Source organism: Rhamphochromis sp. 'chilingali', assembly GCF_963969265.1.
Source record: "Rhamphochromis sp. 'chilingali' genome assembly, chromosome: 14".
NCBI classification, from domain to species: domain Eukaryota; kingdom Metazoa; phylum Chordata; class Actinopteri; order Cichliformes; family Cichlidae; genus Rhamphochromis; species Rhamphochromis sp. 'chilingali'.
In genome coordinates, this window is record NC_137941.1 from 13,713,257 (window position 1) to 13,733,543 (window position 20,287).

The 20,287-nt window shown below is 38.1% G+C and overlaps 1 protein-coding gene across 3 annotated transcripts in view; it reads right to left on the reverse strand.

Annotated features, from left to right (window-relative positions):
- The window catches only part of abca12 (ATP-binding cassette, sub-family A (ABC1), member 12), a 62,044-nt gene that overhangs the window by 33,687 nt on the left and 8,070 nt on the right, over positions 1-20,287 (reverse strand). For 2 of the 3 annotated variants that reach the window (XM_080903714.1, XM_080903713.1), the window contains exons 7-32: positions 19,952-20,122; positions 19,565-19,758; positions 19,157-19,275; positions 18,965-19,068; positions 17,899-18,045; positions 17,425-17,591; positions 17,097-17,230; positions 16,394-16,524; positions 16,045-16,209; positions 15,598-15,806; positions 15,214-15,347; positions 14,563-14,671; positions 11,532-14,126; positions 10,421-10,533; positions 10,119-10,177; positions 9,778-9,926; positions 8,585-8,715; positions 8,232-8,374; positions 6,755-6,922; positions 6,366-6,580; positions 4,385-5,314; positions 4,090-4,196; positions 2,853-2,959; positions 1,637-1,836; positions 1,297-1,373; positions 321-451 (exon numbers count right to left, since the gene is read on the reverse strand). In XM_080903714.1, the coding sequence (XP_080759840.1) occupies positions 321-451; positions 1,297-1,373; positions 1,637-1,836; positions 2,853-2,959; positions 4,090-4,196; positions 4,385-5,314; positions 6,366-6,580; positions 6,755-6,922; positions 8,232-8,374; positions 8,585-8,715; positions 9,778-9,926; positions 10,119-10,177; positions 10,421-10,533; positions 11,532-14,126; positions 14,563-14,671; positions 15,214-15,347; positions 15,598-15,806; positions 16,045-16,209; positions 16,394-16,524; positions 17,097-17,230; positions 17,425-17,591; positions 17,899-18,045; positions 18,965-19,068; positions 19,157-19,275; positions 19,565-19,758; positions 19,952-20,122 (6,909 nt within the window). The remainder of the gene's footprint in view (positions 1-320; positions 452-1,296; positions 1,374-1,636; positions 1,837-2,852; positions 2,960-4,089; positions 4,197-4,384; positions 5,315-6,365; positions 6,581-6,754; positions 6,923-8,231; positions 8,375-8,584; positions 8,716-9,777; positions 9,927-10,118; positions 10,178-10,420; positions 10,534-11,531; positions 14,127-14,562; positions 14,672-15,213; positions 15,348-15,597; positions 15,807-16,044; positions 16,210-16,393; positions 16,525-17,096; positions 17,231-17,424; positions 17,592-17,898; positions 18,046-18,964; positions 19,069-19,156; positions 19,276-19,564; positions 19,759-19,951; positions 20,123-20,287) is intronic. The other variant, XM_080903715.1, reaches the window with a different exon arrangement.

A 20,287-nucleotide genomic window follows, 5' to 3' on the forward strand; every position in this document is an offset into this window, starting at 1 on the left:
ATCTGCATTACACAGTCAAAGACATTAAGAAAGCAGCCTTTTATTCTGCTCTGCTGTACGTCTGCTTGAGAGAAACCTTCTAAATACAGTGACCAGTCACTGAGTAATTTTCATTAGGCTTGCAATGTTCCCTACAACATTAAAGATACAACCTGTTTTTAAGCTTTGTTGTAAATGTACTGTATAAAATAATTAAAAAGCAAAGCTATATTAAAGCTGTGGTATTTTGAAGCAGTCTTACCGACTCTGGATTTTTTTATAGACTCAATGTTGTGTGTATTCAAATTTACTGAACAGTGACACAAGCTGTCTTTGCTTACCACTAGATTGTTGTTTGAGAGCGTGCTGTTCATTAGGAGGTCAAGAGTTGCTGGATCCAAATCCATGTACTGCTGCACGTCCAGAACAAAAGCTGTTTTATTCTTCAGAATCTCACCAAATGTCATCACTCCTGTGAAAAAATGTCAAGTGAAAACAGATCAATTATTGCCAGTTGATTCCTTCTGTTTCTGTATATTTTTCTAAGAGTTAAAATTACAAATAGATTTTGAAAGTTACAAATTGTTCATTAAAATTTATTTTACATTATTTGATTTGCCTCTAAAATATGCTTATCTATAAACAATGAATCTAAAATACTCAAAGGCCCAGAATGTCACGCACACATTTATATGGTGATTTTATTGAATGTCTTTAAGCCCATTTTACTAACAATCACATGCAATTTGAGAAATATGCAGCTTGAGGATCTTGCCCAAAGACCCTTTGACAGACTGGGGAAGCCAGGGGTTGAACTCCAACTATTTCTGACTGGCAGACAACCGACTCTACATCCAGAGGAACACAGGCACTGTCTAATCAATGCAGGAGCCTCACAATTCCTCGTAGATGTTTTTAAATATTTTGAAAAAAACATGTTTAAAAATATAGACCTGGTTTCAAGCCAGTCACACTCAGTGAGATGGTGGGTTTGATGTTTACACGAGCAACAAATACGAACAGTGGAAAAATTGGTCAACGGAAAGACAAAGTGGTGGCATCAGATGGAAATGAGCGAAGGGTGAGCTAAAATTAGTATTTTGTTTAATATCTACAACAAGGAAGAAACAAATAATAATACATGACTAAAAGTTTACATTTTTAATTCTGACAGTTCGAAATATACTTCTCGGTCACAATACGCCTAATTTAGGACAAAATGTATATATAATTTTACTTAGAAACTTTCCTTCTTCCATATAAAAAATTTTAAGGTGCAAAATTCTTAAACTATTGCAACATAAAGAAATATCTCACTTGAGGAAGTGCCGTTAATGTTGAGAGAGCTCACGCTGCTGATGTTAAAGCCCAGATTTTGGCTCAGCACACTAGACCTGTTATCACAAACAGAAAACAGACAAACCCAATTTGAGCAATAAATGAAAATATACAAATATATATATATAAATGTAATTTTCCAGACCTCAATACTATCCAAACAGAGCTTGGACAATTCAGTGATACAACGTATTTTGGAAATTAAATGGTAGATAAACCACTAGTCAATTGCAAAAGCAGCTTTCTTTGAAGAAAGTGCTACTCTCTGCTAGGAAAACCGTTGAAATAAAAACTTAGAAGTATGATGACATCTTTGTACCAGTCTGTGTGGACATTGTAGCTCCTGGGGTCCCCAATTACAGTTTGATAGAAGATATCAACCAGAGATGTTGTGTTCATCACCAGACCCTCAATTATGACCTCTAGGCTGGGCAAGAAAGTGTGACAAAGCTGACCGGACTCTATGTTGAGGCTCTGCATCAGGAGGTGTACAGTCTCTGTATCCTCTAACAAACACACCTGTAAGAAATCAGTCACATTATGAAGTGCAATGATGAGTTTGATTTTCATGTCTGTTTAAACCCTTTAGTATGATTATTTTCATGTTTGCTTGAAAAAAAAAAAACTCCCTCTGCTTTACTGCAACTTCTGCATACGTGTACATTTCACACTTTGGAGAGGCAAGTGTGAAATGTACATGGTGGACAGGCGTGTCTATTACCCGTTTTGCTGTGATATTCATTTGAGATAGCTTCACTATTAGCCTTAAAAAAACAGGGCTTGTTCAAAGTGTTTCAGTGCTATTTTTGTGGAATACTGATGTCAATGCTGTGGCTTCTTATTAAACTCAGCAGTTTAATAAGTTTGCACAGGTCTCTCTGGGAAGGTAGGCTTCAGCTAAATAAAGAATCAAATTAAAAACTATATTTCCATAGGTATATACAGCGCAAGTGAGACTATATGTGTGAGGTCTGCAATAACAAAAGGATATACATTTTAAGTAGTTCTAATTAAATCATCTGTTAGTAAAATATATAAAAACCCACACAGTGTTTTCCATGGAAACACACTGCTTCCACCTCATCTTCGGGATGTAACAGCATGTATAATTATGACTTACCTCATAATTACCTTTTAGTTAGTGTAATTAGGATTCTCAACCAGGTTTTGAATTACAAGCTATCACATAACCAGGGTTAGCTAATGGAACGTGCAGCAGGAACAAATTTGGCATGCCAAGTTTTCCAAGCAAATAAAAATTATTAATTGGTAGCACACAATGCAACCTATTATATTCAAGTATTTTCCACAATGTAAAAGGAATAAAACCCTGGGAATCTCAAGTATAGTAAGAACTTTTTAATCGTGTTACCAATTTCTCACATACGATCTTAATCTCTAAATTATAAGAAAGAACCTAGACACTTGTTTTGCTTTTTGAAGCAGCGAGCATCTGTAATTTTCAGTTGTGAGTTATTATTTTACATTTTGTTTTAATGATAAATGTGTGCAATCAGAGTAATTAAGTCACAAACCAGGTATCTCAGGAGGTCTAGATTTTCTTTAAACTGTGGGTCTGTTGGGAGGGTCTGGAAAAGCTGACTAGCTGTTTTGATGATCTGCTGCACGAGCATCAGGTTCTCTGTGAACAGTGAGTGAGAGAGAGAAAGCGAGAAAGGGAAGGGGAAAATGAAAGTGAGAGGGATGCTATTAGAGTTTGTAGTCTTAGGGAGTAAGGTCTGTAAGGTGACAGAATAACATGACATCCCACTGGGCTTCATTACAACTTGCACCATTACGGGGCATCGTCATCAGGCAGCAAGCAGCAAATGATGTGCTTAAAGTGAAACCCTGTACTAGACTGATGGGGCCAGAAGGGCCAGCAGTACTAGATGCTGTCGTGCATTAAAACACATCTGACAAGCCCTAAGAAAGGCACCACCTCAGGCAGCAAGATATGATGACAGAATATTTAATTAGTCCAAAATTAGACAATGTTGATGTTTAATCTCAGGCTGCTAAACATCTACAGGCCTTTGCAATTACAACAGTGCACTGTGTGTGAGTGCATCTGTGTGTGTGTGTGTGTGTATGAGTAAATATGAGTAGGGCTGCAGAGAAGTGAAGCTGCTGCTGCTTACAAAGTGATTCTATGCACTAAAAACATTATCACACAAGCACAGATGCAAATTAAAAGGAGGTCATAGATGTCCACTTGTGCGAGTGCGAGGGGAGACGTTTAGCGAGGGCGGACAGGATAAGTGATTGAATTCTACTTTGCTAATGAGATTTAAAAAGGTGCTGAGTGGCTTTCTGCTGGAGAATGGCCATATGGCCTTGGGCTCTTTGGGAGCTCAAGCTAAGCTGGTGTGAAGTCTTATTCCCCATATCTCCAGAATTAATTTTGCAATACTTTAATCATGTATACAATAGCAACAGCATTGGCAAAATATATGCTCGTCTTGCTGTGGTCTCGCAAAAGCTATAAAAGCTGAAGAAAAGGGTGGCATTGCTCTAAATAGCAGATTGTTGCTTATATGTACATACCTTCCCAGCAGGTATGTAAATACAAGCTGAAGCATCAGCGTGAGCTTGACAGCATGGCAACAATTAGACTTAGCATGGATAAAAGGAGATTCACTCTGGAGTCAGAATTGTAAAGTCACTTTAGTTTAACTAATAAATGTGCATTTCTCATCATAATGCTCCTCTTGGACAAAGAAGACTGTAAATGTCCAGATTGGGTCAAAAAGAACTGAGCCCTTGAGTTACCTTGAGATTCATTGGCTAGTGCTCTGGTGAAACTTTTAATCACAGCGGAGTATGGTAAGGCATCGGGAAGCATATCCACCACATTCTTGAGGAGATCCATTGACGACCTACAGGAAATAGGAAGGACTGTTTGTTAAACAGAGGCTTTTAAAATAGTTGACTATAAGGCAAACAAACTAAATTGAAAGTTTCTAGAAGCTAGAACAAATATAGATCTCACCATACATAGTGCACAAGATACATTCTTTTTTGTCACACCTTAAGCTGTAATGAAGGACATAAAAATAACACTTACTTTTCAAAGACGTCAGGGAGAGTGAGGAAGGAGAGTACCCCAAGTGCAGCATCAATGGTCTCTTCTCGAGAGGCATTCAAGCCCCACTGCATGCCACTTGTAGCTCCCTTCATCACAACGCTCAAATCGGGATTGGCAAAGAACACATGGGCTGTTTCCATAATTTCTGGTGTTGTAGGAGGGACAGCCAGAGCTTTGAACATGGTTGGGTAGTCAATGTAGAACAGGTCTATGAAGTCATTCATCGGGTCTGTTGTCATCATTAATGAGGCATCACGTCTGCGTCTGACCAAATGTGTGTGGTAACCGTCTGTCATTTCTGAGTCACTCAAATGTTGGACCATTGGGTCTGGAACATTACCGGTGCTTACCAACTGCCTAAACATAGCAATAACGTTTCCTACTAAGTCTTCCAGGAGCTCTACCGTTGCTTGCATGTCTGTGTTCATCTTGGCCAGGGCAGACAAGACAGGCCTTACGATGTCATAGGATCTGAACAGAGCCTCACTCAGCAGGTCTAGCCCAGATGCTTCGGTGGAGTGTAACCACATAGACAACTCGGCCACCTTCTCTGCTATCAATTTTGTGTCATTGGATCTCAAAAATTCCTCCAAGACTTGGTAAATCATAGGATCATCACCAAATACCTTAATGTTAATCATCAGTCTGATAACTTCTGTTGTCAAGTCGTAAAGAGATGCAGTTGTGTTCCCTGCTGGGATGGAGAAGATATCATAAGAGGAGATGTTTGCAGAGGAAAGGAAGCGCATTGCTGCTTCTTTGAGGAGCTCCTCGGCTGATGTGCTCTGTTGAAGTAGTTGATAGTTGTCCAGGATGTAGCCTGTAGCGTTCACAAGAGCTTCCATGTAGGGCTGCAAGGCGGGGGCCACATTATGCAATTCATCTGAGAGCATTTTGATGGAAGACAAACTGTAGAATAAAGAATTTGGCTGAATGTCAGGTTAAGCAGCACAGTACATCAAACATGGTCTATGTGACTGTGACTCTGTAAGCTGTCTCATGTAAAAAATATAAACATGAGTTCAAAATCTGGAGATTATTGGAAAGCCAAAATACTCACTGAATATAATGAAACGGATTTTTGAATTGGTCTTTTCAATACTATGATTAGATATAACATTCAGATTTAGAAAGAAGACATATTTCCTCTTCATCAGCCTTTTCCCATTTCATCTTTGATGAAAAAGACTGTAGAGTGTTTCCACTGTGATCACTGATCTATGACTTATGTAGTAAGACCTGACTGATTCCCTGCGATATGCAAAATGTGATCCTTATCACCACGCTGGTCTCATTATAGCAGCTGGCATATAAATGGAAATCAATTTTAAGAGGATGTCTCGGCTAGCTGAATTGTAGTTAAGCCGCTATCTGTGCAAGCCTGCCAGTTTTCAGGCAGGCTTGCATTAAATTAATCAAGTTCAATGCAGATGTGATCACTTCACATCCTTGTGTAATTACGTATGAATCAAATTGGTTTGACTGGAGCATCGTGGATAATGCTGTTATACCAAATGGAGTGGCAAGTTCATGGTGAGTTCATGTATACTATAGGTGAGTCATTTTCTGTGGTTCTTTATAAAAATTAAATTGACTGTTAACAGAATTTAGTGGGAATGTAAAGAACATTTCCACATTCAGATACCATGTTCAGGGGGTTTCTAACGTGGCTGTACGACATTTTGTTATGATTGTATCTTGCGATTGTGATCTACTGAAAGCTTGGATTACTCTTAAAACTATGACACGATTCTCATTCCTCATACTTGCTGTGGTCATAAAAACAGTTTGCTCCTCAAGTAAGTTTTGAAAGTCTAAATGCAGCTAGATGTGATGTCTCATCAACAGTCACTTAGTGATTCGATGGATTGACCATTTTGACCATAAAAAACATTTCCTCTAAAACATAGCAAACCATGGTCACTGCACATAGCAGTGAAATTATCTGACTGTAGCTCACCTGTTTTGCAACTGCATGTCTTGGAGCTGGTTTTGCCAGTAAAGCTGTTCCTCAGGACTCATAGACTGCTCTACCAGCATTGAGATGTGGTTGGAGAAATTCATGACAAACTGATTTATCACAATTACGTTGTTAATGTTGACTTGGTAGAGTGACTTTACAGTTTCTACAATCCTAGCAGCTGTGTCGCTCACATTGGTTGGTCCCATCATCTGCTTTAAAGACAACATAGAGCAGAGAGGGACCATTAGCAATCAACAACTTTCTCCGTGCGTCAACACTGACCCCAAGTGGTAAAACTGTTAATTGTACTTGCAAGTGTGAATGCGGTATATATTTTACTATCAAGTGAAATTAAGTAGTACTTAATTTGACATTTTTACACTTACACTCATGTTCATTTGGGAGTAGAGATTCTGTGCGGAAGCATAGGCCTCCAAAACAGGCTTCAGGCTGATGTTGCACCACACAGCCATGGTGTTAGGGCTTAACCCTGCAGCCTCACTGACTGTCTCCCACACTTTGAGAACTTCACTGCACTCCAAGGTGCCATTAGCCTATAACAAAACAAAAACATGTGTCACGTGTTTCATAAGCACTGGAAAAAACCTGTTCAGTTACTAAGACGAAGAAATGAGGAAAAGGTCAGAAGTCTCACACAGATATTTTCACTTTTAATAGACTGGTACACACCCACAAGCAAGCTGCTCTTTAAAAAAAATGTATTTACAAAGCAGCAACTGTTTCTGTCACGTCAAAAGTCTATTACAGGGATTAATGTTAAGGTAGGCTATAATAACAAATCTAACAGTAGCATTTTCAGGAATTAACATGATATGAATACATAAATATGCACTGATGCCAGGAAAGCATTAACAACACACCAATACTTGTTTCTGTACAGTCAATAAGTCAGCAGCAGATGTGCTTAATATAATCTTGTGATTTTATGGTTTGTAATTTATGTCAATTTGTGAGCTTTTGAGATGTTACCTATGGATAAAGGTATCCTCTCTCCTTGTTAGCTGTTTTCAAGTTACATTAAGTTAAACTACCCCTTTAGCTTATTTTAGTCTACTAATTTAAGTAAGCTTACAGAGCTGCTAGAAATGCTATATCAACATATTAACTCAATAGATATTTAAGTGATATCAGTATATACATACAGCTTTCAAAAGGCAAGTCATTACTGCCACACCAGTTTAAGAGAGCAGCACATTGCAAACAAGCGCAACAGTAGTTGTCCTGCAATGAATCAAGTTATGTGTTTCAAATATCTCTCAGTCAAGGCTGAAAAAACATTTTAAAAAAGACCAATTCTGATACAGGTATCTTGGATTAGGCAAAATATGTTGATATTATCAACTGGCCAGTATATACTATAAGACTTAGAAGTCGAGTTTGGGGGTCATACGCTGACAAGTTGTTATTGTGTGTGCTATTTTGTGGTTCAGCAAGACTATATAATGCCTACCTGGCATAAATAACAAAAGAAAAAATATCAAAGCTTATATATAGTCAACAACTCTACCCTGATGTTAGCCATAGCTAAATGTTTTCTGCGTCATCGCATCAGAATCTTGTCTGTCTACATCTGTCTAACTCTGACGAAAGTTAAATAACTCAACAAATTCTGATGCAGAGAAGCGGAACAGAGAAGAAGCGAGAGAGAGAGAAAAACCTCACAGCCTCACTGTTTTAACTTCTGTCAAGGATGAAGGAAGGAAGACAGACATTGCTGTGTGCAATTACGCACACACATACACATGCAAACATTTCCATAAATGAGATACCGGCAGATGACTAGGGAGACACTTGCACGAATGATACAGCAAGTCTAAAAAGCATTCTTTCAAGAACACTGACCTGCTGAGCCGCCCGCACTGTGCTTTCAATGGCAACCTGAAATTTTTCCAGGACTTCAGAAAAATTGTAATGAGTGTTGTTCAAAGACTGTGCAGCTTCTCTCATCAGGTTCAGGATGGGAATTTGAAGGCTTTGTATCATCACTGAAAAGAAGAAGACAAAATGGCTTGACCCACAAGTTTTGAAAAAACAAAACAAAACAGCAGCAATACAGCACATTAGTAAAAGTGGCAGACATATCAGGAAATGACTATCTCTTACTTGGCATGTGCTGCATTAGTCATAAGTTGTGTCTAAAGAACAAGTAAATAAAAGTAAAGCTGGCACTATATGTTCTTCCTTAACATTCTCACCATTTCCAGCTTGGATGTTCTCCACTAAAGTTCCAACCATTTTTTCAAACTGTGGGATAACAGACATTAAATTGTCCAATAACTCTGTTCCTTCAAGGGTGGACAACAGGGTTCCCAGCATCTGTTCAAGCCTGTAACAAATTAGTAACATATTAGGTATGGTTTAGGGTAATCACAGAACAGAGCGGCAGTCTTTACTGTGAAGCAAGTTACAATTACTGTCAAATTATCGTGGGCATCAGGGTAATTTGGGGCTTTTAATGATTTCTTTGAACTGTTACATATATAAACAAGTGCAGATTCAAAGATCAATCTGGAAACCCCCAATACTCAAGGCTGCCATGAACTGGAAACCACATCACTATCCACAGTGAAGCCAGATTTATATTGCCATGGACTGACACATCTTGAAATCTGTTGCTGCCCAAATGAAAAAGTCAAATGCCTTCTAAAGAAATGTTTTATGGTCACACAAGCTATTTGGACACCCCAACATTAAATGGGTTTGGAGTAGTAAAAGAAAGGTTTTCTAACCTAAGAAATCTTTATCAGCTTTCAAGCATATTGGTGATAGGATCATGGGGGTTTTGCTACTGATACATTAAACAAAACAGATGGAATAATGAAGAAGGAGGACTACCTTCAAAATCTTTGATGCTCCAAAAGTTGAATGATGCCAAACAAAAAAATTGTTTTTGGAATGAATAAAACAGGATAACATTAGGCTGCTGCCATCAATTTGAATGAACTCTGCCAATTCTGCCAAGATAGGTGGTTAAATATCCAGCCAGAATTATGACCAGAAGCTTATTGATTGCTACTAAAATTTGGTTGAGGTGCAACTTCCCAAGGCACATTTAACAAAAATATTACTGGGGTTAAATGGACAATAGAAATAAATATATATTTATTCAATCTTGTGCACCCAGTTCCTGTTTTTCAAAGTTAATCAAAGATTCTTATCAAAAGGATAAGAATGTACACAGTACAATCGTTACACTCTGGAAAAACAACAGTTCAAAGAAATTATTAAAAGCCATGAAAGTGCCATGAAATTTATGCCCATGATGAGTGTATGTAAACTGTAAAACAAAATTACTTCCTACACACATCAGGTATGCAATTTAATATCAAACTGCTGTATAACAACAAGCCATTTGGATTGTTACCATTACACTGATAATTACACTTACTTGTTCCATGTGTCTTGGTCTGCATTCCCAGTTAATATGGTCTCCAGGACTGGAACAAGTTGAGTAAAAGCCTCCAGGGATGGAGCAGTCATATGTGAGCCAGTGCCTTCCGCAACCAGTGGCCAAAACATGCTCACAAGTTTGCCCAACTAATAATAAAAAGTGTCAACAATAAGTGTGCAGTCCCGTGAGATGTTTTTATTATTAATAAAATTATTATTAATTAAATGTCATTTTTAAATTGAACACTTTTAGATGTTATGTTTTCAATATATAAATGTACGTTAAACTAATTTTACCGGACATATAATAAAATAAAAATAAAAGTGCAGACATTTTACCTGCTGAATGATTTGTTGTGCTGATGCATTTTCAAAGCCTGCCCAGAGGTTCATGTTACCTGAAATCATTAAAAAAAAAATGTGCTCACACATCAGGCCTCGTGGATGTGGAACTGCAAGCAGAACGACCAACTCTTACAACATATATCAGAAGCATTGTGGTACTTTGATCTACTCTTGTTCTTAGGCTTTTTGGCATAAATGCCGGAATGATGAAGTGCACAATATGACCTCCACTCAATCAGATTTCATCAGGATTTAACATGCAGTCCACCTACAGTGGTATTAAGAAGCTGACTTGCCTTGGCCATACTCCAAGATAACCTGAGTGATGTTAATGAGGGCAGAAATGTAGGGCTGGACTGGGGATTGCTGTGACAGGAGGCTCTGCAGCGTCTTCATTTCATTGAAAATTCTTAGGAAACAAAGCAAATCAAGATTTCAGATCTTAACAAGTCTTATCAAATGTTCTTTGTGTTCTCTAATGATTGCATAGAATAGAACTGCATGCATGCAATCATTCTGTTAATTTATTTATTTTTATCTCAGAGCATTAATAAGGATTAGAAGTACATGTAAAATCCCTAGTACCTGAAATAACCTTTTTATTTGACAAAAATAAAAATAAAATATAAGAGAGAACTTTTGGACAAGATCTAAACTACAATTAGACCTATAAATTTTCCTTAGAAAAATTAAACATCAGATTTGTTAAATTTCACAGAGAACTGCAATAGGTTGAAAGCAGAGTATTACTACAGACTACTTTTGTAGAGTAAAAATAGACTAAAACATCTGTTGCAGCTAAAAATATATTAAGAACTTTAATTTGAAGCAATTTTGGGTGCTGGAAAAGCAAAGTGATACTTACTGCACTTGTTTATTTTTTATAGTAAATCAAAAGCATGCTTTTAGTTCATCTAATGCATAGGTGTCAAACTCTGGCCCGCGGGCCAAATTTGGCCCGCAGCCTAATTACATTTGGCCCGCGAAGCCATACCAAATTATTATTAGAGCTGGCCTACTGGTATTATACAGCTAATATATATATTGTTTAGTATTAAGCTTTGCTTGTCCCATATTCAGTTTTCCAGCAGAACTTATTTAAGTCCATAAGAAAAGATTCCTTCTTATATCTGGAGGAAGTTTTTTTTTCAATAAATATTAACGTTAGCCCGCAACTTTGTTCCAGTCTTGAATTTTGGCCCACTGTGTATTTGAGTTTGACACCCCTGATCTAATGCTTTATTACATTTAATACATCATATATTAGTTTTTGTGAGGCGTTATTTTAAAGCAATCCATATTCTTAAAGCTATTTTGAAATGATTCATATTTGTTAAAGAGTACTCATTCGAGCCCCTTCTGTTACAAAATTATGGTAATTGTGTACAGTAAAGTAGCGAAACTCACATCTGATTCAGGCTGTCTTGTCCATTGGCTTCAGAGATGGTCTCAAAATATGTTTTTACAAACTTGAGTGAGCCAAGCATGTATTCTGCAACCATTTCTGGTACAGTTTGTTGGATGATTCTCTCAACTTTCTCCAGGATGACGATGGAGATGTTTTTAGCTGAAGCGAAGCTCATGTTTCGTTGGACAATGAGATTTACTGACTCTTGGACAATTTCCAGAAAATCTTGCTGTGACAGTGGGATAACAGTAATGTTTGGGATCTGTATAACATGTTGCACTACTTCTACAATGGCAGCTATGAAGCTTTCATCCTGTAGGCCTTGTTGCTCTGCCACCATCACAGCTTTGCTAAGAGACTCTGTGATATTGTTTATTATGGAAAGGTAGGCCAGCTGATCATCACTGAGAAAATTTTCCACTGTCTGCAGGATGTATTGGAGATCTGTCACAGGGGTGGCAATGGTGGAGTTTTTCCATTGGATCATACTGCTAAGGAGCAATGCGACATCGGGCTCTGTCATCCACTTCTCAATGAGACCAAGGTACTGCTTAATTTGGAGCGCCATGGAATGCAGAATGGTTGCATCGAAGTGCTGTTCAGAGCCTTCAGTGTTATTCCATGACTCAAGGTTGACCTCTATTAAGTCCAACAGATGCTGAAGAATCTCAATTGCTGTCTGGCCAGTTTCAGTCACAACGGTGCCATCTATTGGGCCTTGGAGGCTGTTTATTAGGAACTGGACCTTGTCACTAACAAACAAAGAGAAATTTGTCTGTGCTAGCTGTAATGCCACTTGCATTTGTGTGATGGAAAAGAAAGGATGAAGGAGCTCTGCGGTTGCACTATCGCTGGTGATGTTTTCCAGCCGTTTCAAGTACCATTCTATAAGCTTTAGATATACTGTCTGGACTTGCACAGGGTCCGTCATTTGGGAGGTGTTTACTGGCTGCATGTCGGCAATCAACTGTATCAGACCCTCTACCACTTCTATTTCATTCATGATCTCTGGAGTGTTTAGGTGGCTCTGGTCTAGGCTCATCTTGATATTAGTTAGGGTGAGATTCAAGCTGTCTACAAGAACCATGTTAGGACCGGAGTTGAAGTTAACTTGGGTGAAGTCATTGATAGTCTTATTGACAATTACAGGGATGAGGGAGAGGATGTCTGTGTTGTTATGGAGAGAAGGTACCTGTGTCAGAAAGCTGCTGAACATATCTATGAGTCCCGTAACACACTTGGTTGTTACCATGATGTCATTCTGGGGTTCAAAACAGCTCTCAACATTTGCAATCCCGATTATATTTGACATGAGTTTATTTATGTTGGAAGCTCCAGCTAGCTCGGCAATAGCATTTAGGTCCTCAATGGTTAGGTTTGTCTGTGTAAGGGCATTCTGGACATCGGACATGGTAACATTTGGTGTATTCATGACCACTTTGATGAATTGGAGGGTCTGCTTGAATGTTTCCAGAGCGGCAGTATCATTTGGTGACAGGAGCAATGAGAAAACCAACGAAGCTATGTTTTCATATTCTTTATCCCCCAAACCAAATGGACCAATTTTGATGGTGACAGTCCCATTGGCTGTGAACATCATGTCTAATATCTGATCCAGAAATTTAGAGATTTCTGAAAATCCAGCCAGACAGTCCTCGCCTGCTGCGCATTTGGTTATATTACTCTGCAGAGCCTTGAAATCCTGAAGAAACTGAGCAGCATCACTTTGGATTTCCTTTGGCAGGAATGCTACAAATTTCTGGATAACAATGTCCTGGGCAGCATCTGGTCCAGCCTGAGTGAGGTTCTGCAGGCTCTCAGGTGTGAGGAGGTTGAGAAAGTCCATGGAAAGCAAGTGGAGGTCAGTGACTTGAGCCGTGCTGTACTGGCCATTTGGTAACACGACATGTTCAATTTTTCGTAGCCTATAGAGGGAAACCACAAACTCTTGAATCTGACGGACGTACCCAAGAATGATCTCAGTTGGGTCACCATTTGGAGAGTCCATCACTGTCTTGAACTGCTCCACAGCACTGATGATGGCTTTTACAAAACCCACTGAGGTCTGGTTGGTGAAAGGCTCAATTGCTTTTATGAGACTGTCCACTTCATCAGAATGGAAGTAATCAGAATAGGTAAGCAGAGTGTGTCCCATGATGTTTGGGAGATACAATGTGAGGTTACCCTCCAAAGAGAGGAACTCCCTTATCAGCTTTTCCAGTTCAGGCAAGGTTGGGTCTGTTTCATTGAAGGTAAAAATATGCTGGTTTAACCTGCCAAGTTTGGAGGCTACAGCAAGGATTGTGGAGGCATTAAGCGGAGACTCTTGGCTGAGCAGAGGAACAAGTGATGACAAACCCGTGGACTCTAACAGGGCATGAATGTTTAGAGTCATGGTAGCTGGGTTAGTGATGTTTTGATTGGGAAGCTTGGAGATTGTACTGAGGAATTCATCCAGGTTATACATCAGATTAATCAGGTAATCAGAGAGGGCATCACCTCCTTTGATTTCCTGTTTCAAATATACAGCTGTCTCATTTGTATATATTTCACCATACACATGTTGCAGTAGATTCACAGATCCTTTGAGCCAGCTACAGAGAAACAGAAGAGTAAAACAGAACATGCCAACTTTATAAAGTCCTGAAAGCAATGCATGTGTAACATTAAAAATAACAGAGAGAATTGAGCGTTTCTATTTAACTGTAATACGAAATGTTGTTGTCACTACAAAAAACATGGTAATCAAACTAAAGTGCTGACAAACATGTTATGCTAGCACGCATTAAGAAAACATTTTTTGTAGGCTACTAGTTACAAAAAGGCAGTGCGACAGCAATTCCTGTTGGCTTGTTAAACAGGCAGCTCACTGTAGCTACTTATTTAACAAACATACGGTAACAGAACAGCGTAAATCTCTTTATCTACACTGATTATTATGTTTTTAAAAAGCAGAAGACATGCTTCAATTCTAAAGCATAAAATTTCCATGTATATTTCAATCAACACTAAAAAATCTTTGTCACTTACTTCACAAGGGCATCACTTGGTGACATCAGAGCCTGAGTCATTGCTTGAACAAAGTGTGGCCAGTTGAAACCAGTGTCACAATGAAGGGCTAAGTTCTTGTTCAAAGAACCTACAAAGCAACACATGCTAGGAATTAGCTGCATTGACTGGAACAAACCGGATTAACAGGCTTTTACACGTATACTAAATAAATATATTTTGTAACTGAGCTCCTTTGATTTGTAGAATTATAATAAAATACAACTTTAATCCTTTCTTTTGTTGAACACAGTTTAGTAGTCACATATTGTCTAAAAATATGTCTGTGAAGGTTCTCAGTCATCCAGGTCATCGTAGTCAAAGGAGCTTGCAAAGAAAAGCGTCTGGACTTCTTTAAGTTGCTTGAAGACGTTTCACCTCTCATCTGAGAAGCTTCTTCACTTTGAACTGAAGAAGCTTCAGTTCAAGCTTCTTCAGTATTTAGATATATTTGTATGATATTTGTATATTGTTAGTTTTCAGTTCAGTTCAGTTCAGTTCAGTTCAGTTCAGTTCAGAGAAGAGAAGAGAAGAGAAGAGAAGAGAAGAGAAGAGAAGAGAAGAGAAGAGAAGAGAAGAGAAGAGAAGAGAAGAGAAGAGAAGAGAAGAGAAGAGAAGAGAAGAGGAACTCACAGTTTGCTGGCTGAGTGGTGACATCAGGGTGGTAGTTCAAAATCCAGTAAGCAATGTGGAAGTAGTCCTTTACCGGTGGCCACTGATCACTATTTTCAATTCTTTCACCAAGACTGATCATAAACCACACAAGACTATAAGCAAAGAAAAATCACAACATGTCTGAGTCAGTAAAGTAATAACACACACCTTGTAAAGCATTGTGCACATTATCTGAAATCTGTTTTCTTCTATTACATTTACTAAAGTGGGAAAATCTGCACAGTCTTATCAAACTTAAATCTAGTTACCAAAAGAACCCCCGTATGTTAGGCCTGTTTCTTATGTGCTAAGTTTGTTATGCTATGTTGTTATCCAAGTAGAAAATGAACACTTTGTCAAGACCTGTTTTGAAGAGCTCCAGAAACAAACTGGGTGTTGTTGTCGGGTATCCAGTTCATCCAGTATTCTTCATCCAGCTTTTCTGTCATTTCGGTCAAAATCTCAGCAAACTCCAAGCTCTCCTCATACAGCTCGTGCCACTCAGACAGAATCATGGGAAGTGTTATGTTGAAATCTGCTTCGCCTGTTAGGATGGAGTACAGATCTTGTCCCTGGGGATTATAATATGAACAATATAAGAAATTGTTTCTTTAAACAGTTAAAGCAAAATAAATTAATAAATCCTTAAAAAAACATATTTATACTTTTTAATTTATAGGATTAAGCCTTCCTTGTTAAGAATCTGTTGCTTTTCACTTGAGTAAGTTTATTTTTTATAATGTAGTAAAAAATTATTACATAATATAGCATTTTTTTAGACCACAAGTTGCACATAAAATATATTTTTACCTTTTTAATCAAGTCCTCCCAGTCCATCAGCAAAGCTTGTTGCAGATTCCCGTTGTTGGGGCAGATCAGTGCTGTCCATACTTCAGTTTTTATGCTATTGATGGATAACAGCCAGTCCAAGGAAGCCAGAACTTCTTCACATTTTACATCCTCAGTCGACATCACCTGGTAAAACAGAACAACACATCATCTGATTTACTGCGGAAGCCTTGAGGGAGATACTTAATGTATGAAGTGACAATAAAAAGCTCAACTGACAGCGGAGATCACATGTGTAAGATGCCAGATTTTGACACAGAACCTGTTCACAGGCTAAAAGTTAAGGTCAGTCAACATAAATCCTACATACCTTCATAACTACTTCCATCACACTGTTGAGGACACGGTCCATCAAAGCGCGTGACTCGGACTGGTTTGTCAGCAACGTATGATAAATCATTTGGAGGTCATTAGCATCTTCCAGGACATTCTCTAGAATGTCTGCAAGACAGAAACAAACCAAACTCAACTTAGTGAGAAAATTGGTTTTTGGATTAGGCCATAAAATCAGTAACTTTTCCTAGTTTAGACACTTTGTTAAGTTACAAAAGACACACATATCACTTCAGTACAAGTGTTGTTTTGTCCAGTTTTGCTTGTTTTGTTGTTTTGTGTGTGTGTGTACTTTCCCACAGGCTAACTAATCTTATTGGGTTCAACATTTCATCTTTCATCAGTCCCATGAGAAAGGGTGTGAACTTTTTCCATTCATGTCTTTGGTATGTATTGTGTAACGCAACTGATGATAAAGCAAATTGTCCGCTGAGTGCACAAGCTTCTCTATTTCTCAAATGCTGCTCTCTTTATAAACCTGACATTCTTACAGCCCATGTCTTTTATTTTTATTTTAGTTTATGTTTCCCTGTTGGATGTATAAGAATCACCAATAATGATTGGAAAGCCATTTTAATAGTGCTGGAAATAAAAGTGAAACATTCACCGTAATGTTAATTTTCAAATAAATGCTCTCACAGGTGAGACCTCACTATGGACATGATGCTTTGTTGTCATACCTTTTAGCATGTCAATGGTCTCTGACGCTAGCTTCATGGACTGATAACCAGTTCTGAGGATGCCCTGGACAACCGTATTCACCTCAGGCACATTTTGTACAAGCTCCAATGCTGCCTGACCGATGTTCAGAAACCTAACAAAGCAAATGATAAGACTCAGCTTAAAGCACAAGACATCAAAATTACAAGAATCACAGGAGAACTAGCAGAACAAATAAGTAATACGAAAGTTTTATCAGCTTCAGATCAAAGGTAAGAAGAACAGTCATTTTAGCTTCAATTGATTTTCTACTAGTATTATTTAAATTGGAGAAAACACTGTACTCACAGCTCTTCCTCTGCGTTTTGTGGTTCTGTATCTGAGCTGCGCCTGGTCCTTGTGATGTTGGAGGCTTCAGATTCTCCTGAAGAGAAATATCCAGTCAGATTGTAGACCAGTCCTCTGGCAAAGAGCACGTCATGTTTAGCAACCTCCTTAATCCAGGCCAGGAAAACCTGGGAACGAAACATGAATCTCATCAAAACATCAATATTGTAAAGCCACTGCCAACTGAATACCGTTGAGGTTTCTGTGCAGGTGTGGACTGGAAGATGTGGTTGCTTCTTACTATCACGAAAGCATTTCGAATGTCATCAAATAATTATTTGGCATGCTCTTAATCGTAAGTCGCATTGGGAAAGCAAGTTGGGAGCATATGGAACAATTTTAAAAAACAATCAAAACAATGGAAAAGGAATTAAAAGAAAATTTTATTTCTTATATATGTGATTCTCTCTGTTAATGCTAATAACATTAGCCTACCTGTCTTGCCACCTTTTCTGTGCTGATCATGCTTAGAACCTTGTCCACAATTCCTGAGCTGCATGCTGTTGCTGACCACAAGATGTTGCTGCTGTTATCACACAGATAAGAACGCACCAGATCTTTGTCCAACATCAGGCCGAAAGCCTACAATGGTCATGGAGAGATGATAGTGTTAACCAAAAAAGTAAATATATATGTTAGCTTTAAGTGGGTTCTTTAACTGGAATATGCTTTAGACAATTTTAACTTAGCTAATGTTAGGCAGTATCCTTAATAGTTGCATATTCTGTCTATAGTATGGTCTGATAGAGAGTAATATCACTTTAAGGAGCAAAAACAAATACAGTCACTATATTACTTATCAAAATGTTTATTTGCTCTACATGCAAATTTTATGTCTCTGTTTTCCCTCATTTGAATCTTGTTTTCTAATTCCCATTGTGAAATTCAGTTTCCAGGAAATGTTTTGTGAGCACTTTGGAACAACCAGACTTTCAGCTAAAAATAAAGCCAGAAATTCAAATTACTAAGAGAAAAACAGTTGTACTTCATATGTGTTTGTAAAAGTGAGTGGACAACTACTCCCTGCAAGCTTCTTAACTGTGTTAAAATATTTTGTTGTTGGTTTAAATATGTGGTTTGAATAAATGACTTTCCTGAACTTGGATTTGTACCATTGCTCTGACATTCTCACGTAAAATCTCTTCATATGAGTTACCACTGTTCAGTAAAGACAAGAAAGTAAAAGTTTAACAGGATGTGTCTGTGTAAATGTGTAAATGAATCGTACACAACCCTCACAACCCTCTTTGTGGAACTGTTGTTGTTGCATAAATAACTTCCTTATTAGAATTAAAATCCCTAAGACCAGCTTAATGACCCTGAAGAAAGAGATGACTTTTTTTAACCTTATAACTAGAAATATTTAATGTGCAATGTATTGAAAGGCACATGTAGAACTCTTTTGCTATTACCTTTTTTCACATGAAAGGAACTGCCTTCTGTGGCATTGCTATTTCTTTGCATAGTACTGTTTACTGAACTGTTGCGTGATAATGCATACCTTATCCAGTGGTATCTCATAATCCAAAACATTTTCTACGAGGAATTTCACCGTTGTTCCTAGTGAGTCATTTGTGACCAGTTTTCCAAGGGGAATGGTGACATCTATGAAGAATTCAAGCACACTGTCAGATATTAGCAGACATGGGTGATACATAGAGTATTTACAGTAAAGCAAATGGTCCATAGTTACTTTTGCCAGGCCAATGATTGATATAGGTGATCACTCTGATGGCTTCAGCAAGAAATGAATCATACTTGGAGAGCGGGCCACTGGTCTCAGGGAAATCTTCCTCCATGGTATATGCATCACTAAAGAGACAATTTCAGAAGCATTAAATCTTCAAGTCCAAAATATAGTATGGACTGGAAATATAGTTTAAAAAAGTGAAAGGCAATATCAAGAGTACTTCTAAGCTGAATTCACCAGTTTTCAAGCTTTTATTGACCACTAATAGGTACTGATATGTTATTTTTTACTAAATATGGTTTGATTTTGCTATTCCATTCTTTAAAATAATCTGACATACTACGTTAACCCCTTACTTCCGCTACCTTCATTTATTTTTTAAAAACTGTTTCATCACTGAAAATACTTTACCCCTGTAGGTGCTTGAGTATGTCTTCCAGTGTTCTCAGCATTTGGTCAACAGAACCATCTGAAAAGAGCTGAGGAAGAGCTAGAAGACGGTCCCATAGCAAGCTGTCATTTTGCAGCTGATTGAGGAATGTCACTGTCACCCATGCCACCTCCATCAATTCCTCTGGTTGGGTCAGCATCCATTCTTCAAGTATCTGACAACCAGACAGAGAAAGTATCTAAGCCTCCTAAAGCAAGATTCAATTACAAAAAATACTAAACACAAAACAAATAGAAAAGAATACATTTGGTTAGTGTCATTGCAGTGTGCTGACTAAAGCCGACCTAACATACATGGGCCTATATTTCACAAAATGTATAGGATCAAGTGCAAACACAAAAATATACCTGATTGACTGTATAGAGTGAGACTTCGAACACTGTGTTATTGGTCTTGCAGAAAGTGAACACAGCATTGGTGAAAACATCTAGCGAGCTTTCGTTCAGCATGGGCAGAGTCACAGTGCAAATGGCCCTCTTTAACAGGTTGGCTGACTCAAGCATGTTATCCAGGTTCTCCTGCAAGAAATGCAGTTTAGGTGAATGCATGTTGTTGTTATTATTACTAGCAAATATACAACTGGTCTGCTAACACAACATTATTAGAAATTGTAAATGCAATATCTCCAAATTTAGTCAGTAACAGCAGCATGGTTGTAGGGGAAACTGAATATTTTTGACACA